The 13,948-nt window shown below is 35.7% G+C and overlaps 1 protein-coding gene across 1 annotated transcript; it reads left to right on the forward strand.

Annotated features, from left to right (window-relative positions):
* The first annotated feature begins 2,262 nt into the window (after nucleotides 1-2,262).
* LOC123880263 (catalase) lies at nucleotides 2,263-7,969 on the forward strand. Its single transcript, XM_045928300.1, has 3 exons — nucleotides 2,263-2,555; nucleotides 4,196-4,311; nucleotides 6,272-7,969. The coding sequence occupies exons 2-3, from the start codon at nucleotides 4,255-4,257 to the stop codon at nucleotides 7,739-7,741; spliced, it is 1,527 nt and encodes a 508-aa protein (XP_045784256.1). The 5' UTR covers nucleotides 2,263-2,555; nucleotides 4,196-4,254; the 3' UTR covers nucleotides 7,742-7,969.
* The last annotated feature ends 5,979 nt before the right edge of the window (nucleotides 7,970-13,948 follow it).

Here is a 13,948-nt window from a genome sequence, read left to right on the forward strand (position 1 = left end):
AAAATTTCAAAGAAAAATAAATCCGATTTCAGTAGCCACAAACACTAAAAAGCAAAATATAATTTGATTTATAACTGAATATATGTATTATGTATACAAGAGTAATTTAATGCAGTTCTATAATAACATATTTTTTTTGGCCACTCGCACTTGACCTTTTTTTTTTGTCCGTTGTCCGATAGACAAACAGACAAAAATTAAAAAGATACTGTTTTGGGATCGACAATAATAATGTTTTCTACGATTAAAATTTTTGAAAAATTAAATCTTAGATTACAACACTATTATGGATATTATTACAAGGATTGGTCCCCGCAGTTTTATTGTAGGTGGGCAGGTAGGTAAGTACAGATGGATAACACATTCATGTTTATGTGTCTATGGAACAGGGCGAAGCCGGGGCGGGTCAATTAGTTTACTGTAAAACTACGGTAATGGAGAATAAATAGGTATTTAATCCGTAACCCTAAATACATAGCTATACTGCCTACTAACCTACTATAGCTATTTAACCTACACGATATAATTGGTTTACTCATTCGAATAATATCACACACTTTAGTTAGAAGTCGTGATAGCCTAGTGATTATGACGTGCGCTTCCAATTCGGGAGGTCGGAGATTCGATTTCGATCTCGGGCCTATAACATCTCAGAGCTTAATTTATTTTAACCGTGAAGGAAAACATCGTGAGGAAACTGGCACGCCTGTTCTCTATAGTGTGAAAGGCGTGTGAAGTCTCCAATCCGCACTTGGGCATGCAGCTGATGAACTACGGCCAATTCCTTCTCACTCTGAGAGGACTGAGGAAATCCGTGAGCCAGTAAGAGCCGACAAGAGTTGTTCGTGATAGTTAGCTAGGTAAAGTAATACAAAACCGGCCAAGTGCGAGTCAGACTCGCGCACCGAGGGTTCCGTACTCTGATCTTTTTCCGACATTTTGCACGATAAATCAAAAACTATTGTGCTTAAAAATAAATAATAATCTGTTTTAGAATGTACAGGTTAAGGCCTTTCATATGATTCACCCCACTTGATATTAGTTATCTTACTTTGAAAATTGAAACACATTTTAGTAGGTACCTGTCTTTTTTTTGTGATGTAGCCACAAGTTCACGGTTTTCGGATTTTTCCCTTTACTTGTGCTATAAGACCTACCTTAATGCCACATTCATGATTCTGGGTCAACGGGAAGTACCGTATAGGTTTTTACAGACGCGACAGTCGGACAGACAAACAGACAGACAATAAAGTGATCCTATAAGGGTTCCGTTTTTCCTTTAAGAGGGCTCTCTCCGTCACTCGTTTCCACTCGTTTCATACAATCGTAGTTCCAATTTCATTTGAATATTAAGCAACCTAAGTCCATGAAATTTTGCAGACATATTCTAGAAACTAATATCTATGTCTGTGGTTTTCCAGATTTATGTTAAAATATTTGGTTTCAAAGTTACGCGGTCTTAAAAAATTTCATACAAATCTTGGAGCCCCTGTAATTTTAAAACTACATATTTTTAGAAAAATCTAAAACACCACAGACACAGATATTAGTTTCTAGAATATGTCTGCAAAATTTCATGGACTTTGGTTGCTTAATATTCAAATGAAATTGGAACTACGATTGTATGAAACGAGTGGAAACGAGTGACGGAGAGAGCCCTGTTAAGGTACGGAACCGTAATAGGTTTATCAACTATGATATCTATCTCAGCGATACTGCTGACAGATATGTCAGCAGTATCGCGCAGCATACCTACTCAAATCCGTGGGGTATCTACTTACGTACTTACCTAGTACATAATACATACTTATTACTTGTTATCATGATAACATTATCGTGTTTCATGCCATATCTTATTCCAGCTATTTATTGATATAAAAACAAAACACAATTATTTATTTAAAAAATAAAATAAAATGATCCATATGCCAATATACAATCACGTTTTGAAAAAGTACTCTCTACAGATTTGCTTTATTGTGTCAACCGGTGTATTCCCGAAAACCTGCATCAATCATTACTATACAAACGCAATCGTTGTGATTGGCTGAATTTATGGTACTTTAATTGAATCCCGTTGTCCCCGTTAAAGGGGGACACGGTTAACGGGGCCAACGGGGCTACACGTCTATTCGCAACAATACATTGTAGCCAATAGGTGCCAATAGTGAGCGAGCATCAACCAATAGATGATTGCGATCGTGACATTGTACCGCAATCGAGCCGGCCGCGCCGCGTCGGTTTGTGTAGGCATGGCAGGCACGATTTTCACTCGGGCCCGAAAGATTGGATTTAGCAGGATAGATATTTTCTTGCTAAAATTATGTTTTTATCTTAAATTAGCTGGTTATAGTAGGTAAAGTGGGTAAGTACCTACCTACCTTCTAACTTGTTGTTACTGTACTATGTATAACGTGGTATAAGTATTTTCGCTATCGGTCAGTGAACTTTATACCTAATTTACCTACTATCTAATGTTGTACTGAGGAATCTCGAAAAATATAGATGGATATACCTACCTAATTAAGATTGGAATTCGGAACACTAGGGTGGCGGTAAGTAGGTATTTGTATTTTGCACTTTGTAGTCATTGATTAGAACTTGTAGTGCCCATGTAGTGCCTAGTTAAAAATTAACGTTCAATGACCTTTGACGTTAAACCCAAAGGTCATTGCAACAAAACGACCGTGTAAAACTGTCATAGCTGTCCAAGTCATAGTGGTTCCCGTAGACCTATAAATACCGAGATGTTTTTGAATAGATACCTAGGTATATCATTGCCAAAAAATATCGATGTAATAAAAACAGAATATCGATACCTAAATCGGTTATCGGTTTATTTCATGTCCCGTGGAGTCGAATGTCGTTATATTAGGAAAAAAGTGCCAATAAATCACGATATATATTGATATCGATATATAAAAAAATATCAAATATCGACATTAAATCTTCACAAATAGAATAAACACAGACAGAACTTTAGAGTAAAAAAAAAAAAAGGTAGGTTTATAAGTAATTTGTTTGTCGGTCCAAAATAAATATCGATTTTTATACTTTTTCGATAGTTGGTATTTTATATCGTTAGGTATATCGAAATATTTAAATATCGCTCAAAAATATCGATATATCGAATAAATAATACCCATATATCGATGTATCGATGGTTTTTCGACAAGCCTACTTCCTAATCAATGTCAACGTGTCATAGACTAGTATAATAGTGGTCTGTGGTTCCAATCGTTCCAATCTTTGTGCATACAGAGCGACAAGGATCTTTTGGCGCGTGGCCAAAATCGGAATTAACGTCGCCATCTTGTGAAGTGTATCTTTTTGCTTTTTTCTTGTATGTGGTGTTGCTAAGTAAAAAATCTGAATTTCCCTATTTTTTTAATATTGATGTCACTCAATATACATAGATTTACGATAAATCTACATCTTATAATTATATTTAGCACTACGTAAATAGAGTATTTGAGCCGGTCAACGTGATAAGTTGCAAGTCCATGGCATATCAATGATTTTTATTATTCTTTCTCGCTGTAAAAACAGGGATGGCTTCCCCAATTTCTCATATTACAGTTAAAATTAGGTGAAACTTACTCGGTTTTCAACATTTGCCACATATTCCCTAAAATTGAGAAGATTTTATTTGCTGGCAGTCTTTGTTGTACAACTGCGGGCCCCCCCCCCCCCCCCCCCCTCCCCACCGGTCAATGTCACAAATGTGCTAAAACATCCTTGTCGGACTGTATGTACCTACCTACCTATTGAAAACTTATACCTACTTAGTACTTACATACATAATTCATATCTATACCTACTTACTTAATTCATTTCAGAAGAGAAATATCAAGTAGCGGCAAAAAAGATTTTAAAATTAAGATTTACGTAAATGTTGTACAGTATTTGACCATTTAATTGTCCATTGTTTTAGTTAGATAGGAACCTATTACTTGTAAGTAGGTAGGTATGACTTAAATATACTTATTACAGTATCTTTGCAAGGTCTTTGCCTACATATTAGTTATCAATTTTGGCCTTATGTCATCTGATATCTACTTAATTTGTTTGTTAACTTATTATTATTATTAGGTAGGTATATAGTATGTGAGTCCAAGTAATCTACAGCGGTTCGCTGATAGTTGTTTATCGCAAGCGAATCTATATATATGGGTGTGGTGTGTGGATTTTGCAGTATTTGAGAAACGGTGTGCGACGCGGTCACACAGTTCACGCGGGCACAACAAAAACAAAATGGCTTCAAGAGGCGCCGCATCTGATCAACTAGTGGACTTCAAGAAATCAGTTAAGGTACCTACCTACTTAGACCATTTACCTCTATTAGTCCTGATACTCAATCTTGGTAATATTCCCTCATTTGCTCTAGTAGTTTTCCATGTTCAATGTAGGTAACCATTTATATAAACTTTATTAAATTTCAAGCTAGTCATCGTCAACTTAGCTCATTAATATTCTTACAACAATTTGAAACAATTAAATGTACCTACCAATATAATAATGTAGGCAAGATATAGTTTTTGCAGTATCATTGCAAAAATTACTATTATTACTTAGTTAATTCTAATTTTTACTATTGATAAATAACCAGGTCATTACTTACTTTTAATAAGCTTTTAACAATAGGTTGTGTATTTAGGTAGACTTGCAACATCACTAGAGTGAACTTTGACTTTCTTTACTTAAGTAGGTAACTAGATCCTACATTATTATAATTACAATATAGATTGTTTGATCTTTTTAGGTAGGTAAGTAATTAAATATTTAACTAGCAAATACCCGTAGGTAAGTATGTTGCAATGCGACTCGCGCGCCATCTACTGAGCATTGATGATACCTTTGTGTAAATCCCAAAAACAATTGTACAAAGTTTAAACTCAATCAGATGAACAATGTTTTGTTGCAACAGACAGACAAACATTAGTTTTTATATTCATACTAATATTATAAATGCGAAAGTGTGCGTGTCTGTCTGTCTGCTAGCTTTTCACAGCCTATCTATTTAACCAATTTTAACGAAAGGTACAGAGTTAGCTTGCATCCTAGGGCATGGACATAGGTTACTTTTTGTCCCACAAAATTTTTCCTCAGGATTTTTACCTTGAACATCATCTTTTTGGAACTAAAGATAGCTTGCATCCACTATACACTATATATATTAGGCTAGGTACTATTTATTCCAGAAAATCTAAAAGAGTTCCCTTGGGATTTTTTAAAAACCATCCACACAGGCATCATCTATTATTATAAAAAAAGTTACTAGTAGTTATCAGGATTACAATATGTAATACTAATACCTAATCTTTTTTTATGAATGTTGGCTCAGCGGTGTCTCCATATTATTTTACCCCCTTAGGAGTTGAATTTTCAAATTTTATATATTATATATATGTATACAATGTTATATATTTAGATAAATGCAATTCTCATACTTCTAGATATAGGTATTTAATTTTTTGAACTTTGCTATGTGCCATAGTAATATAATGCTTTGCGAATTTATATTCTACTATACTTGCTTTTGTCTATGACTTCACTCACATGGATTTAAAAATCCTATTATAATCCTTATTTTCTGGAATATATATTTTCTATAGATCTAAGTTATTTTTTTGTGACAAGTTTTGTCAAGATGTCAGTAGTTTTATTACAAAAAGGCAACAGAAAGATGTTTACTTGTAAAGTACTTATATAATTATTTGGAACTCAAAACAAATACGAAGTTTTCCTCAAGTTGGTTTACTTAAGGAAATTAATACTAATGAATTATTATTCAAGACAGGTTTGGAGTTTTGAACTGTATTAATATCATAAAAACTTTAGGTAGATTCCTCCTACATCAAAGATAAAAAAAACTAATTAACATTAATATAACTAAACATACATTAACATAACTAGAGGATGCCCGCGACTTCGTCCACGTGGATTGAAGATCCCGTGGGAACTGTTTGGTTTTCCGGGATTAAAAGTTGGCTATGTCAATAACATGGACGCAAGCTACCTCGGTACCGAATTTCATACAAATCGGTTGAGCGGATGTCTTTAGGAATCCCGTGGAAACTCTTTTATTTTCCGGGATGAAAGTAGCCTGTATGTCCCCAGGATATAAGCTAACTCTGTACCGAATTTTGTCAGAATCGGTTAAACTGTTGGGCCGTGAAAAGGTAGCAAACAGACAGACAGACACACTTTCGCATTTATAATATTAGTATGAATTAGGAAATAAGATAAAAAACAAACTCTGTTGTTTCAGGACTCACCGGGGTACATCACCACCAAGTATGGTGCACCGGTTGGCGTGAAGACTGGAGTTCAAACTGTTGGAAAGAATGGACCAGTTCTCCTTCAAGATGTCGAGTTTTTGGATGAGATGTCTTCTTTTGATAGAGAGCGCATCCCAGAAAGAGTCGTACATGCTAAAGGAGCAGGTGCCTTTGGTTATTTTGAGGTGACTCATGATATCACTAAGTACTCTGCAGCTAAGCTCTTTGAGAGCATTGGCAAGAAAACAGATATTGCTGTTAGATTCTCAACTGTCGGAGGTGAGAGTGGTTCAGCTGACACTGTCCGTGACCCCAGAGGATTTGCGGTCAAATTCTACACTGATGATGGAATCTGGGACTTAGTCGGTAATAACACTCCCATCTTCTTTATTAGAGACCCCACACTCTTTGCCAGCTTTATCCATACCCAGAAGAGAAACCCAGCAACTCATTTGAAAGATCCTGACATGTTCTGGGACTTTATGACTCTCAGACCAGAGACCATGCACCAACTGATATACATGTTTGGAGATAGAGGTATTCCTGATGGTTACCGATTCATGAATGGCTATGGTTCTCACACATACAAACTTATTAATGCCCAAGGAGTAGCACACTGGGTTAAATTCCACTACAAGACTGACCAGGGTATCAAAAATTTGCCTGTGGATAAAGCAGGCGAGCTGGCTTCGACAGACCCTGACTATTCTATCAGAGATCTATATAATGCTATTGGAAGAGGAGAATTCCCAACCTGGACTTTTTACATCCAAGTAATGACAATGGCCCAAGCCGAGGGTTGCAAGTTCAATCCGTTCGACTTAACAAAGGTGTGGCCTCACAGTGAGTATCCTCTTATACCTGTTGGAAAACTAACATTGAATAGGAACCCTAAAAACTATTTTGCTGAGGTGGAACAAATAGCCTTCAGCCCATCTAATTTAGTGCCTGGAATTGAACCCTCCCCTGACAAGATGTTGCAAGGACGCTTATTTGCATACAGCGACACCCACCGCCACCGGCTCGGCGCTAACTATCTACAGATACCCGTGAACTGTCCATTCCGGTCCATTAGGATCGCTAACTATCAGCGCGATGGACCACAGACCATAGACAACCAGGACGGAGCTCCTAACTATTTCCCCAATTCATTTTCTGGACCGCAAGAGTGCCCACGCGCCCAGCGTCTTCGAGCGAGGTACAATGTGAGCGGGGACGTCGATAAATATGACAGTGGCCAGACCGAGGACAACTTCTCGCAGGCAACAGTTTTGTACAAACAAGTCTTTAGCGAAGCTGAAAAAGAACGCACTGTAGCCAACCTCGTGGGCAATCTAAAGGACGCTGCGGGCTTCATACAAGAACGTGCTGTCAAGCTGTTGACGCAGGTCCATCCAGACCTGGGCAGCAAGGTCTCCGCTGGACTTGCTCCATTCAAGAAATACCATGCCAATTTGTAAATTTGGATTCGTTTTTATTTTGGAGTCTTTATTATTTGACTGATATAATTATTATGCCTTAAGCTACAGTAAACAAATCGCTGTGTCTGCATATGCTGTTTGTACTTTGTACATTTTATAACCTATTTATTTGGGTGATTTAGAACAACATGACATAACTTTGGGAGTAGGTAAACAGATAATAATATATACATTTTTTTAATCGTTATAAATAAAGTGTTTATTATTTATGTGATTTTTACTAAAATAATTTTATCCCTTGCAAGTCCTAATGTTACTTAGATATATTCATATAGGTGATATTCATCATCATTGTTATCATCAATCCATCGTCGGCTTACTACTGAGCACGGGTTTCGGAATGAGAAGGGTTTGGCCATATGCTGGTCTGTCACGCTGACCAAGTGTGGCTTGGTAGAGTTCACACACCATACGACGAAGCGAGACAGCCATAGCAGCATGGAAACTCCTTGGAGTAATTGTATTCTGTTGACAAGCGTCCTTAAATGCTACATTACACCCCTTAGTTAAAATGGATTTCAGTACAACATTAGAACCCGGCTAAGTCATAAGAATGTTATGACGTACTTGACCTTTAGATAACAGTTAATAAGGCATCGTCGAGCGAGTGGTGTGAAAAATGTATTAAAATAATTATCTGGAATTTTTACATTAATTAGTTAAGTATTGATAATAATACTTAATATCAATAATTAATTAATTATGACCGCCATTTTTCGTGAGAAGTCTATTATAGCTACTTGATCGGGTTGTAGCGGGTCAACATTCCTTATTCTGTGCTCAAAATAGAGTGGAGTCAAAAATGCCTGAAGTTAATAAGAACAGCAAGAAACTAGACGTTTACATGTGCAATTGATAATGAAATTAATGTCGTGAAACTAATTTTCGTGCCACTAATTTCGTACCGTCGTGTCCCGTTACTTCGCCTGGTTTTTGACAGTTTTTGTCTTATTGGATAGAATCAGGCGTAACTTTGCGGAAGTTCATGTTTAGCAAGAAACAGTTAAAAATTATTTTGCTATAATCCGTCTTATAAGTTTTTGTCTTCCCGCCTAGAGAGTGCTTTTTATTTCAAGTCCTGCTTTTAATATATGGTGACCTTTAGACATGACTATAAATTAAGACTTTTACGAAAAGTAATGCAGTTTTTAGAATGCCTCAAAAACTGTTTTGACTGAGCTAGGCGAAGTAAGGGCACAATTCCTAACTTCGCCTAGCAGCGTTTCTATGTTTATTGTCATAATAACTGTCTCCGAAAAAGCGAAAGACCTATAGATTATGCCGCAAAATCATTTTTAAACGTATATGGCAGAAAACAAAGTTCATTTTAGAAAAAAATTATCGGTAGGCGAAGTTAGGAACCCAACTGCCGTTGTTTCCATACATTTGTTCTTTTTTGCTAAGGGTTGTCTAAAGAAAGGAATCATAAAAAATATATATTAATACTGAACATGGTTTTCATTAAAAAAAAAATACAAATCCTTAAAAGTTTTTACATGGTTTTTATGAAATTTTTAATGAGAAAACTAAAACCAAAATTAAATCTAAAAACTAAATCAGTAGAAGCACCATAAAAAATCAGGCTTTTTTAGAAGGTAGGAAAGCGCACAAAACAAAAAGTGTTGCAATAACAAATAGAAACAATAATTTTTGAACAAATTAAGTGTATATAACACAATAAAAGTAAGTAGTAAAAATTTTGATTGCCTATATTTTATATACAAACAGAAATAAATCAATATTTTTTCTTCATGAACAGTACAAAGTACGAACCCACGAGACAGTTTTTTTACAGTTTTTTTTTTAAATTAAGATTTGTTTGTTCAGTTGTGTTGTTGTATTCAGTTGGATAAGTGCCTATTGTTATCTATCTATACTAATAAATAAAATTGAAGTGTCTGTCTGTAATTTCGAAATAACTACCTCATATTAAGCTCATATGATTATTTGAACGATACCATAACTGAATTACAATTTTTGAATTGTCTGTCTGTCGGTTTGAACGGGCTGATCTTCGGAACGGCTGAACCGATTTTGACGGGATTTTCATAGACAAGTTGAGGGTTGACTAGGAAATAACATAGGGAACTTTTTAACAGACTATCAAAAAGGGAGTTTTGTTTTTCTACCTATGTACACCGAAATCTCCAAGATTTCTGAACCGATTTGTGTAATTTTTTTTTTAATCAATAGAGGAACTTTGCGACAATGTTTCTAAAAAATTTGCATTCCAACTCCTCAATCCTGATGCTGCAGGGGACCTGACCACCAAAACTGATAGGTACAAATGAATTCATCAAAGATTAAGTGACAACCCTAGGGTTAGGCGAAGTACGGTACCATCATGGTGGCCGCAGTTACCTTGTTGATAAATCTTGATGTAACTCATTATCTACATAAGATATATTGAAAACAATTTGTTTGTTTGTTTGTTTGAAAAATGTCTTTATTATCAAATATATACACAGTTTATGTCCCGGTAACACACACAGGATAAACACAAAATAATAAATCTAACACAGTTTGACAGGCTATACACGCCCCTTTCAAACTTACCAATATCATAGTTAACACTCCATTCACATCATAAATATCACAATAGGTTAAAATACTAAATATGCAAACCTTAGTACACGGTTAACACTTCTACACATATTTTATTACATTTAAAGCTCTAAATTCTAAATTATCATAAATACAAAACATAGTTAACTTTACTAATCACTATTTTTATTTTTATTCATCGCTAGATGAGGGTAAGGCGCGGGACTAGTGATTCACCGCGCGGTTACTCAAAGATCACGTTCAAGCGTTCAATACATAGTGATGTGGGAGACGGTATCGATTGTACTTATCGATGTATGATAAGTCTTTCGACCGGCTCCTACCAATTGCGTTCACAAGCAAATTTTTATGTTTAATGTTAGTAACAAGATAAAACTTTCTGGATTGCTTTAAAATAAATGTTTTTAATGTAGGTAATTTTATACGGTTATGTAATGAAGAAAGATTTGCGCGAAATGGCGTATTATAAGCTGATTTTAGTCCTTTATTTTGCACTACTTGTAGTTTTGTATAATTCGAGTTACATGTACTGCTCCACACTGGGCACGCGTAAGTAATACAGGGTCTAATCAGAGATGTATAAAGTTTAAGTTTAATGTTAGGACTTAGGTTTGATTTCCGTTTTATTAGTGAATGGATTGCACTCAAAGCTTTGAAACCTTTCACTCTTAGGTTTGCTAGGTGTTCGCTCCAGTTTACTTTTTTTTTTTTTTTTTGTCAAGAGTGACGCCTAAATACTTCACGGATTTAGTCCACGGGATCTCGTGACCGGCAATTTTAATTTTTCTCCTCGGGACCTTACGGCTTCTTGTGAAGAGTATTGCTTCTGTTTTACTGTCGTTTAGTTTCAATTTCCATGTGGTGAAATAATCGCTTAACCCTTGTATGGCCCATTGAAGTCTGCTAATAATTATATCCACATCTTTGGATGATGTGTAAGATGCAGTGTCATCAGCGTAACATGCCAGGTGTGTCCAAGGTTGTATAGGAATATCATTCACATAGATGAGAAAAAGTAAGGGACCGAGGATAGAGCCCTGGGGAACACCAGCCGTTACTATCCTTGGAGTAGAGTGATATCCACCAATATGAACACTAAAACTACGACTGTCGAGGTACGATGACACTAATTTGGTCAGACTAGGTGGAAAACTTTGCATGTGCATCTTATAGAGAAGTCCCTTGTGCCAGACTGTGTCAAAAGCCTTTTCTAGGTCCAAAAGAAGCATTCCAGTTGAACAACCAAGGTTTAAGTTATGAGCTATGTGTTCAGCTACTCTGGCGAGCTGCTGAACAGTAGAGTGGTGTTTTTTAAATCCAAACTGTTCATTAATAATAATGTCTTTAGCAGTACGGCATAATAGCTTATGGATAACTTTTTCAAACAATTTGCCCATAGTAGGAAGTAAGCTAATTGGCCTATAACTAAGCGCTGAGGCGGTATCTTTACCAGGTTTATGTATTGGGATAACTTTAGCACTCTTCCATACTTTGGGGAAATAGGCCATGCGCAAACATTTATTAAATATTTTGGTCAAAAGTACTACAGCTTTTTGTGGCAAATTGCGCAAAAGATAATTATTTATCCCGTCTGCTCTAAAAGACGATAAAGTAGTGATTTTATTTTACAATAAAATTTAGCCATACTTGTCGTAGATTCTTGGCGGCACGTAAAGTTTTTGACCGGTAGAAAAAAACATCTCACTTCCCGCAGCAGATAAATGGCTCTGGTCGCTCTTGTTGTAAAGTTAGTTACAAATGGTCAGGAATAGTATTGCCGTAGATAACACTAGTATTGTATTTGGTAGGTTTTGAGCTGTTCGGTTCCCAACTTTAGCAGATTTTTCGATGTTTTTAAAATTAGGCGAAGTATGGTTTAGCAGGCGAAGTCAAGGGACTCGACGGTAATGTAAATTCCTCTTAATGCAGGTAATTTAAAAGAAAATCTATAGACGTATATCGAAAACAGTTGTTAGAATATATTTTTTGAATCCCGCAGTCCAGCGAACTGGTATTACGTAGTACTGGAGTAGGTAACTAGATAAGTAAATAGAGCAACTTTGGGCCAATGACCTCTACCGTGTATAGTAATATAAATATTATTCTAAAGATAAAATATAACATACCTACCCAAGCATAGAATTAAAGTGCTCAGGAAATGTAATAATTAGTGCTTCAAATAGAAAAAAATGCCAATATGAGGCTTATTTCAAATTACTCTTTTTGACTTTTATTTTATTAACTAGGAATTAGGATAAATATAATATTTTTGTTCTCATTTGAAAACTTCGAATATTTATGACAAGAGCTCTTTTTTAACCCCCGACCCAAAAAGAGGGGTGTTATAAGTTTGACGTGTGTATCTGTGTGTCTGTGTATCTGTGTATCTGTGTATCTGTGTATCTGTCTGTGGCATCGTAGCGCCTAAACGAATGAACCGATTTTAATTTAGTTTTTTTTTGTTTGAAAGGTGGCTTGATCGAGAGTGTTCTTAGCTATAATCTAAAAAAATTGGTTCAGCCGTTTAAGAGTTATCAGCTCTTTTCTAGTTTTCTTGTAGAAAAGAAGGTTAGATAACCGTTAGGTTCATAATATTATGTCAATAGACAAATGTCAAGCTGTCAAGATGGACGTTGCCTAAATACATAATTATTTATTTGAAAATGATGTTTTGGAAATCTCAGATACTTTGGATCGTCGGGGGTGTTATAAATTTTTAATTTACACTTGTTATGTTCAAGTATTAAGGTTTATGATAAACTGAAGTTGAACTTTTATCTATAATTCGTAATGAGACACGCATGTATATAATACTAGCTGATGCCCGCGACTTCGTTCGCGTGGATGTAGTTTTTTAAAAATCCCGTGGGAACTCTTTGATTTTCCGGGATAAAAAGTAGCCTATGTGCTAATCCAGAGTATAATCTATCTCCATTCTAAACAGCCCAATCCGTCCAGTAGTTTTAGCGTGAAGGAGTAACAAACATATACACACACACACACACACACACACACACACATACAAACTTTCGCCTTTATAATATTAGTGTGATGTATGCCTTGGCCCTTGGATGAAATGTGTGCAAATCAGGCAACCAGGGCACTTGAGCTATTTCATATTGTTTGTGAGCCTTCGTCTACACGTACCTACTATTTTAAGTCAATGTACCTGCTACATCTATAAATGTAATCTATAAATCTATGAACATAACATAATATATTACGCAATATTTTTAGGACCCCTGGCTTTATTGACAATAAAGTATCTTTTGTACCACCTATTGTAAAACTTGTATTTGCAACTAGCCGATGCCCGCGACTTCGCCCGCGTGGATTTAGGTTTTTCGAAATCCCGTGGGAACTCTTTGATTTTCCGGGATAAAAAGTAGCCTATGTGCTAATCCAGGATATTATCTATCTCCATTCCAAATTTCAGCCAAACCCGTTAAGTAGTTTTTGCGTGAAGGAGTAACAAACATACACACACACACACACACATACAAACTTTCGCTTTTATAATATTAGTGTGATGAATAAATCAATGATAAATCATGATTATGAAAAAAAAAGTTTTGATAATTTAATCTGTAATTGCAAGTGCTATAAAATAATAATATCCCA

The sequence above is a fragment of the Maniola jurtina genome, chromosome Z (genome assembly GCF_905333055.1).
Source record: "Maniola jurtina chromosome Z, ilManJurt1.1, whole genome shotgun sequence".
NCBI classification, from domain to species: domain Eukaryota; kingdom Metazoa; phylum Arthropoda; class Insecta; order Lepidoptera; family Nymphalidae; genus Maniola; species Maniola jurtina.

Bases quoted from the DNA above. Each gene is read 5' to 3' on its own strand.
- LOC123880263 (XM_045928300.1), top strand. From the start codon at position 4,255: ATGGCTTCAAGAGGCGCCGCATCTGATCAACTAGTGGACTTCAAGAAA. The intron at 4,312-6,271 runs GTACCTACCTAC...CTGTTGTTTCAG, and splicing joins ACTTCAAGAAATCAGTTAAG to GACTCACCGGGGTACATCAC.